The sequence below is a fragment of the Larimichthys crocea genome, chromosome VI, assembly GCF_000972845.2.
Source record: "Larimichthys crocea isolate SSNF chromosome VI, L_crocea_2.0, whole genome shotgun sequence".
Taxonomy (NCBI): Eukaryota; Metazoa; Chordata; class Actinopteri; family Sciaenidae; genus Larimichthys; species Larimichthys crocea.
The window spans coordinates 18,134,048-18,143,361 of NC_040016.1; the positions used below are offsets into that span (position 1 = coordinate 18,134,048).

General features: G+C 39.4%; 1 protein-coding gene across 1 annotated transcript; it reads left to right on the top strand.

Annotated features, from left to right (window-relative positions):
- Nucleotides 1-2,217: 2,217 nt before the first annotated feature.
- Nucleotides 2,218-8,744, top strand: mettl1 (methyltransferase 1, tRNA methylguanosine). The gene is made up of 6 exons (XM_019275910.2): nucleotides 2,218-2,483; nucleotides 2,557-2,675; nucleotides 2,965-3,149; nucleotides 5,666-5,779; nucleotides 7,672-7,773; nucleotides 8,169-8,744. Exons 1-6 carry the CDS (start codon nucleotides 2,404-2,406, stop codon nucleotides 8,310-8,312), a joined length of 744 nt encoding a protein of 247 aa, XP_019131455.1. The 5' UTR covers nucleotides 2,218-2,403; the 3' UTR covers nucleotides 8,313-8,744.
- The last annotated feature ends 570 nt before the right edge of the window (nucleotides 8,745-9,314 follow it).

Genomic DNA, 9,314 nt, shown 5'->3' on the forward strand with positions numbered 1-9,314 from the left:
ATGGCTTCAGCATTGTTAGATAAGTTATAGTCCAGATAAGTTAAGTGAAAATAGTTTGATGATGGAGACAAATGGGGAGATGTTATGTTTATCATAGAGAATAGTAACAAGTAATGTCAGTTTTCAAATAAAGATATTCATATTTGGTGATTACATCTCTGCACTGGATTTATATTTCTTTGAACGGGTTATTTGCACAAATCAGCATTCAGTCAGATTCTTGTAGGCTCTGTTTATCTTCACTGTCAACTATCAAATAAAGAATGGATTTTTAGAAATCTGGAAAAAGATAATTATAAAAACAATCCTCATCCTCTTAGTCTGCACTATATTTACAAAACACTATTTCAGAAATGTATAAATCACATAGCTACAGTTAGACACACAGCAGCAGCAGACAGCCGTCTGTGCGTCTTTGGACATAAACAAGTCTCTCATAAAGCCTTAGACCAGAAGGAATAATGTGTCACCACGATCTTGACAGTGTGAGTTGAGAAAGATATTAGAGTTGACTCAGAAGACACCCAGAGGGAACTGCAACATTTCCATTTCATAGACGACGCAGTGAAAATGAGTACTGGCTGTGTGGACACTAAAAAATCATGAGGTGAAGTTTGATCCTGCAGAGAGCAAAATAAACCTGACTGTTGCTTTGAGGTTTTGCTGTAGACATAAATACACCGGGGGAAATGGCCCTGCATTTTTTGCTATATTCTCCAAACTCTGCATTATTGATGTCTAACTGTGACTTGGCTACAGTTTCTATTGGAATTATTTTATTTTATCAACAGCAAAATAGTAAAACATACACAACCTTGCTGTTTTAAGATTCACAGTCTGTCCCATAACACAGTGAATAATAGAACATAAATCTGAGAGTGTGGACTTGCAGCTAAATGTATACATACCACAGTGTATAACACCATCAAACAATATCAGTGTTTATTTATATAGCTGAGGCTTTATTTTACTTGACTATTTCCATTTTATTTAAAATAATTACAACTGTAAATGTCATTTAATTTGATCAATTAAACTATTGAATAGTATATTAAAGGAACACTGTGTAGGATTCAGTGACATCTATCGGTGTAGTTACCGATTGCAATGCTTGACCATCTACAATGACTGTGAAACACGTGTAAGTGTGTGTAATTTATCCATTCTGGACTACTGTAGAAACACAGCAGACTTTGTGAAAGATAATCAAGCGGCAACCTGGCCGTTGCTGTGACGCGAAGCCTGTGTGGAAGTGCCAAAAAATGCCAGTTCATTGACTGGCTGCAGAATGAGTCAGTCTCCATAAGTCCCCATGTTAAAATGTCTCAACTTCACAGCAGAAATAAACATGTTTACAGCCTGGTATTCAGTCTGGGTCCGAGGTAGAAGAGGCAGGATTGCCAACATGGTGGAAACCAGAGCCACCACTCTGAGCTTCACAGCAGCTCTTTATTAACCTGTGAGTGACTTCACAGATACAATGTCCAATCCTTTATGCTGTCAGTGAAATGGACACACAGCATCTGTAGCTATAAAATTTGCGCCTTCTATAGTAACAAAATCATAAGGATTCTTATTCTGGTGATTATACACTAATGAAAACATAGTTATGCATTTATATTCTGTAAATAGAGTCCTCCAAAATCTTACACACTGGACCTATAAAATACAAACAAAATTTCTCCACCTGGAGGTTGTAAGACTAACAAGAAAAAATAGTGCTGCTAATTTAGATTTTACTTAACCATTTTAATCATTTTTACATAACATTTCCTGACTTAATATAATAAATGAAACCACATGAAAATAATAATAAGATAGAAATAAAATAAAAGTGTATAGAATGAATGCATAAAAAAGTACAAAGAAATAGATTGATTAAATAAATAAATAAATAAATAAATAAATAAATAAATAAGAATTAATGCATAAAAAAGATACAAGAAATATATTAAATAAATAAATTAATTAATTAATTAATTAATACAGTAAATAGCTGTTACTTTACTTATGTATTAGCATAAATAAGTAATTATGAAGTAAAATAGATAAACACAATAAGTAAAAATTAAGATAACTAAAGAAATAAAATAATAAAAGTATTAATAACATATGTACAGAGCCTGCTGGTATTTTTGACATACATCACACTGTGTTCGTCTCGTGCTACCAAACTCAGTCTCAGGTGTGGGCGCGCGCACAGTGACGTTTCCGTCTCGTGCGTGAAACGCTGACGTCTGTCAACAAAACCTGGCAACCGCGCGGACGCTCGGTGATGATGTAGAAACGCAGCGACTCTAAACTGAAGTGGAAACACACGTGACTGAGAGAAAAGTGGAAACCTGAGTTTGTTTATTTTATTAATATTCAGTTTATTCCGGGAGTTTCGTTCTTTAGTCCAACATGAGTTCGTCAATGCCGCAGAAGCGTTACTACAGACAGAGAGCCCATTCAAACCCGATGGCGTACCACACGTTTGACTAGTGAGTGAGTTTGTTTCTTCTCGTAAAGAGACATTTAATATTTAAACTCATTAAAAACCTGCTCTGTCCTCAGCCCCGTGTGTCCAGAGGACATGGACTGGTCCGAGCTGTATCCGGACTTCTCCCCCGGAGACTCTGAGACCTCCAGGGTTGAGTTTGCAGACATTGGCTGTGGCTATGGAGGGCTGCTAGGTCAGTTATTCACTGAAATGTCACCTGCTGTTGTCATAGTCAGATCTCATCCTGTCCCACATCTCTTGCTCAGGTCAGTCCACAAACATCTGTCAGATCCAGGTCGATCCACCTCGCTCCCAGCCTTCAAATCTGGATTAAAAACACATTTATTCACGTTTAGGAGTTGATCAAATATCAGTTTTGTTTATTTTTGATGTTGTGCAGCACTTTGACCAATGTCTTGTTGTATTTAAATGTGCTATATAAATAAATTATGTTAACCTCATGTCTTCCTTCACCCCTCCAGTGGAGCTATCTCCACTTTTTCCAGACAAACTCATCCTGGGCCTGGAGATCCGAGTCAAAGTGTCCGATTATGTTCGGGATCGGATACAGTCGCTGCGTGCCTCAGAGCCGGGAAGCTACCAGAACATCGCGTGCCTTCGCAGCAATGCCATGAAGTATCTCCCTAACTTCTTTACTAAAGGACAGGTAGGTGTGTGTGTGTGTGTGTGTGTGTGTGTGTGTGTGTGTGTGAGGAAACACACACACACATACTTTGATGTTTGGTGTTACATCAAATGTAGGACTGCAGGGAAGCTGACGACATGTAAACGTATCCAATGTGGGATCGTTTGTACGGTATAATCATGATAAACATCAAACTTTCGCCCATCTGCACATCATCCACTGGTATCATCACTACAAGGCTTGTCAAAAGTCTTAATACTTTATTACTTTTGATTAAACAATCTCAGTTAATTGTTCTCAGTTAACCATCCATGATCAGTAAACTAGTGGAGAATCTCCACCTCGCCTGATCAGACGTTATCTGGTATTACATTGAAGACGCAAACACAGTGTTTGTTTTACAAGCTCAGACTGCAGCAGTAGACGGTAAACACGCCTTGGTTTGGATCAGCTGTGCCATTAACAACAAGCCGTCTCCACACAGCTCATCTACAGCTGTTGAAAACAGAATCACAGATTTAAAAAAGAAAGAAACAGAAACAATGTAACGCAAAGATTCTCCCTGAACGTCATGACTCGGCGCTCATGAACTAAACCACGCATCAGTAGGTTTAGCAAGTCGTGGCCGGAGTAGCTGGAAAGACAGAGGAACTGGTTTTCTGGTCCTGCTCACTACAACAAACAAATCTTTATTTAAATTACTCAAGTTTATTAAACAGCTGGCTTTTGTCAGGCAGCAGGAAGCAGATACTGATCATGGATAAGTGTTTACTGATTATGAAGAGCCTGAATAAAAAAACTTGGATTATAACTTGTTATCCAAGTTAGTGTGACATGATGTATATTGTGTATGATTGTGTATTCATAAGACCGGAGAACTGAGTGGCAATCACAATAAATACAGAAATAGAAATTATTTTCCCCACTGTGTGTCGTAAAAACAGTTCACCAGCACGTCTTCACAAACTGTTTCTGCATGGTTAGATACAACAAGAAGTAAGTTTTTGTACCAGGTCACTATGTTCTTACTTACGACCACTTTAATGAATGAATGAATACACCATCCACATTTAGATCCGTGTCGCCGCAGACCCGCAGAGGCACGATAGGTTTAAGTCTCACGTGAACAGCATGCTCAGTCACATGTAGATCTGATCTTCATAATAAGCTCACACTAAGTCGTTCCTTCTGTCCTGGGTAAGTGTGTCTTCTTGACATAATTTATATCATTTATAATTACATTGTCGGTGCGTTTTCTTGCTAAATTAACTCACGGCACAAACTATCGCTGCAGGTTGTGAGCTGGCCGCGCAACTCGACACAAAAAACAAAGAGTGTAACACTTCACAGCGCTTCCTGCGTGTGTCTGGTGAAAGCCTCAGCAGGCACGATATTTCCAAGACTTGTACATGGATTAAATTAAACTTTTTTTTATCTCCTGAGGTTACTCTTATTACGCTGGGAGCGTGTCCTTGTTCCCGCATTAAATATAACATTTAGACAGTTCTTGGCACAGTCGTAGTAATTTATTCACTCCACTTAGCTCTGATAATCTATAACTTGTTGAAACTCGTATTAGATTACACAGTGGGCTTAGTGTACCGAGGTTAATTTACATAACTTCACCTTAAATGCCCCAAAACGAGTATAAACTAAGGAAATGAACACGGGAGTAATCGCTGTAACACTGACCCATTTATGGATGCAATATTGTTTATTGTTTATTATTTTAAATGCTGCTTCAGGTCATTTTAAATAATATAACTATTCTTCGTCCGGCCTGCGTTGAGGCTTCTTGCCAAGCCGAGACTGGAAATGTTTGAGAGGAAAGAGCCTCCGTGTGGCTTGGTTTCGCATTAAGCCGCTTTATTTTTGCGACCTTGGCGCTCCTTCCAACTCTCTCCTGAACCGAATCTCTTGACACGGGTTAATTTACCCGGAAATTAATATTTTTCTAGCCGCAGCTCGGTTTTAGCATTCGATGATTTAGAAGAAAACCGTCTCCGACCACCCAGACAAGTGCTCGAAATCTAGTCCCGATCCTGCCTCACATGCATGATGTGCTTCACGTGTTCTTCTTAGTATGTTTTGTAACCCCAAAAATAATTCAAGATGTTAAGGTTTTTCCATCTTTCCATCAGCACTGAAGTGGCCCCCGAGGCTGCAGCAGTCCCCAGTGATTATCCCCACGTCTTTCTGTCTATACCTGCCATTATTTATTTAAACTAATAAAAAGTTACTGGAATGGTATCACAGACTAATATCAATGGAGCCTTCACTTGCGCACTTGTCAAAGACAGAGACATGGGGAACTTTATGGGGGAAAAAAAAAAAAAAACGAAGGAGGGAAATTCCAGTTTTACAATCCACGGCGCTTAAAAAAACCAACCACATAATATAATGGGGGCACATTTAAGAGATGACATTCATACATTTTAGAACCACAGAGTCACGTAGATAAAAATAGAAAGCTTGTGTTGGACTCACACCAAGTAAAAAAGTTTCTGACTCCTTTTTTTTTTTCCTGTGTCTTTCAGCTCAGTAAGATGTTCTTCCTCTTCCCCGACCCGCACTTTAAGAAGACCAAGCACAAATGGAGGATCATTAGTCCCACACTGTTGGCAGAGTACGCCTACACACTGAGAATCGGGGTACGTACATAAGACTTGTTAGTCAACACAGATTCCAGTCCTTTTAATCACTACTTGATGACAGCTCCGCTCACTCTGGGCAGGTTCATGAGGTAGTCACCTGAAATGGCTTTCAACAGTCTTGAGGGAGTTTCCATGCGTACTGAGCACTTGTTGACTGCTTTTCTTTCTCATCACAAACCTTCAGAACTGGGTTTAGGTCAGGTTATTGATGCAGCGCTCCATCACTCTCCTCCTCGATCAAAAAGCCTGTACATAGCCTTGAGGTGTGAAACAGCATGTTGCTGTAGAATGATGTGGCAACTGTGCCTGTTAAAGTCCCTATAAAGTCAAAATTGATGTCGTGTGTGTTAAGCGTATCACACATTTGTCCGCATTGTACCCAACAATGACAAAAACATTTGTTTTTTTAGGTATTCTTAATGGTTAAAGTTGTCGTTGGCTCCTCTTGCGCTCGGGGTCGTACACTAATAACCGTGCTTATGAGGCCACCAGAGCAGAGCAAAGTGTCTCTGAGCGCTGATCTCACTGATTCCGGTTCAAAAACATAACTTGATGTCTTAATTCACTGATTTTGGTGAAACCGGATCAAATTTTCTATGAAAAGCCTTTCAGTTTTAGACTTTTTGTTGGACATTGAAATGTTTTTTGACAGGGTTTGTGTTTTAAATTGAAGATGCACAAATGTAAAGTAGTTCAAACCTGCCTAGTGTATAGCCTCATGCTTAACAGTCATGTGGTTTCAGTTGTATTATCATAGGTTTTTATATTTCTAGATTTTTTTTTTTTTGACACCACCCTTCACACGCTGAAGGAAAATTGGATCAGAGCAGACATCAGAGGGAAACCAGAAAACATTTTTTTCCCCCACAAAAAATATGATCCATTTTCACCAAAATCAGTGAGATTGTTGATAGTATGTGACTTTCCAGAACATGAAGTTACATCGTGCGGCATCAAAATGATTTAAAATCTGTTATTTTCTGTTAGGAAAGTTACACCTTGTTGCTTTAACAGCACAAAAACAACTAATGGTTGCACAACAAATTGGCGCACTCGTCGTCGTTTTTATCAGTTGATTTGCGATTAGCAGAAATCCACAAATTCACTGAAATAAAACTGAGCAAGTGGCGTGGCCTGCAGCTGGTTGACCTTCTGGTCTGCAGCCGCCCCGCTCCTGCCTCTCGGAGCAACAGGGGGACACTTGAACGAGGCGTGAGCACTGATGGAGGTTCCTGGAAACAATGGAAGGCTTGTGTCTGAATTTGACTTTATCGTTTTTTCCCCCTCTGGTGTGTGCATTGATGCATTTGTGCACACATGTGAAGTGTGTGTGTGTGTGTGTGTGTGTGTGCAAGCTCTACAAGGACCTTCGGCATTGGCACGCAGCCACAACTGTGCTGGTGGCTGGTGGGCGCGGAGGCTGTCAAGAAAATCCTCATATAGAGTCTGTTTCATACCTAGAGTCTATTGTTTGTGAGTGAATATGCTCATTCATGAATCATTAACATGTATGTGTGCAGACAACAGGCACTCATCCTCGAACTGCCTTCTCTGAAACATGGACCGTACATGCGGACGTGCAGCAGTGTGGAAATCTGTATCACTGCCAGTTTTCTAAGAAACCCTTCCTGTTCTACTAATGTTATCTGTCCAGCCTCTAAAGTAAACTACAGTGACATAGGTGATTAACCTCTGTGCTGTCTGTAGGTTATTTTTATCTTTTCCGGAAGATAACTTTACTCTGAAGCTGAAATGTTTGACAATGTTGATTTTTATACAAAGAAGAAATCGGTACGGTCGATAAATGTATCTTCATTTTTAGCCATCAATCAAGATTTATGAACAGAATTATGTTAATAAACCTCCACGTGTTTGTCTGGTCACGTCAGGGTTTGGTGTATACCATGACGGACGTGGAGGAAGTACACGTGTGGATGGTGAAGCACTTCACCGAACATCCGCTGTTTACACGCGTCTCCGATGAAGAACTGGTACGTGAGGTTTTCGTCTCCGTGTTTGCAGGTCATGACGGTAACAGTGTTCTGTGAACTAGAGAAAACATCTGTGAAGGAACACTTACTCACGCTAAATATGAAGCTGCGGCCGATTAGACGAGCTTGGGAAGAACAGAAAAGCCTCCTTGTATTCATTGAATTATGTACTATTCCCTTTTTTAAATGTTTACACTGAAGACAGTTAATGGGTAAGTAAGTACAAGTCAGACAAACTAAGGTTAGATTACTTTTAGTTACTATACTTTACTGCTTTAAATGCAATGACAGAAAAAGTGAATGAATAGTTTGAATCAACACTCACAAATGAAAGTTTTGTGAGCTCATCTCTGTTTTTTTTTTGTCTTTTTTCCTGTCTTATCTTATTCTGACAGGTCGGTGACGTCATCATAAGTCGTTTGGGTACGTGCACAGAGGAAGGGAAGAAAGTCCAGAGAAACGGAGGGAAGAATTTCCTCGCAGTCTTCCGGAGGATTGAGGATCCAAACTTAAGACCGAACAGTTTGGACATGAAATGAACTGTGATGATGGTCTCATGTAGTCATCATGTACACGGAGGATAACGCTGCTCTGTGCAAGCTGGAGACTGTGGGCTGTTTGAGTTTTTCATTCCACAGCACAAAGAGGATTTCTATTCAGACGTGTGAAGTGTTTTATGCTTTTTTATTTTTATTGATGTTTATTTTTAATGATGTCTTTTTGGATTTCCTGTAAATCTGTAAATTCGTTTAGTAAAACAAAAAGGCAATGTTGGGTTTGGTTCATTTTAGACCATTTCTTGTGTTTTTATGTTGCAGTTATTTTCTTGTAGCCTTTCTCACAAAAAGAAAGTCTTCCAGAAAACTGCACCTTTTTTTTATTTATTTTTTTTAACTTTAGTCCATGTCCTTTGACTTGATTTGAGTTCAGGTTTTGCTCATGAAGCAGAATTAAAAAATGATACTTAATTTATCTGTCGGCTCTGCTGGCTTCATGGTTGTACTTCACAGTTCGGCAGCTGAATCTGAAGTGGATTAGACTTTGCCAACAATCTTCATGGAGCTTGTTTGCTGTGGGTCATTGTCTGGTTTAAAAATAAACCTGCATGCTGCTACATGTTCAGCGAGAAGTGAACGCAGCACAGTGTTCATATTCAGAGGGATGATTGTGATACAATCATTTTTTAAATTCTGTTCTGACAACTTTAAAACCACATAACGTTTTGTTAACGATGCTTGAAGACTTTTTAAATTACCATAGTTCTCTCTAATATATAAATTTGATTCACTTATTTAAAACCACAAATTGACCACGGCTGTCCAAATCTGTCTGCAACATGAACAATGGTTTTCCGTGCTCATCGTTTTTATGATTTTAGCTGTATATTACAGGTTGGTATTTTTGTCTTGTCAGCAGTTTGGAGACGGGACAGTGCAGGTTTTGGGGCCCTTTTGGCTGCTGCTGCAGGGGGTGGTGATTAAGAACAGGACAGCACATGCCTCTGTGATGGAAACCCAGACACTGGAAAACTTTAGATGATC

What these genes read in the sequence shown, in the direction of transcription:
- mettl1 (XM_019275910.2), top strand. Translation starts at nt 2,404, where the DNA reads ATGAGTTCGTCAATGCCGCAGAAGCGTTACTACAGACAGAGAGCCCAT. An exon ending in GCGTACCACACGTTTGACTA is followed by an intron (nt 2,484 to 2,556) that starts GTGAGTGAGTTT and finishes CTCTGTCCTCAG; the next exon opens with CCCCGTGTGTCCAGAGGACA. An exon ending in CCTACACACTGAGAATCGGG is followed by an intron (nt 5,780 to 7,671) that starts GTACGTACATAA and finishes TGGTCACGTCAG; the next exon opens with GGTTTGGTGTATACCATGAC.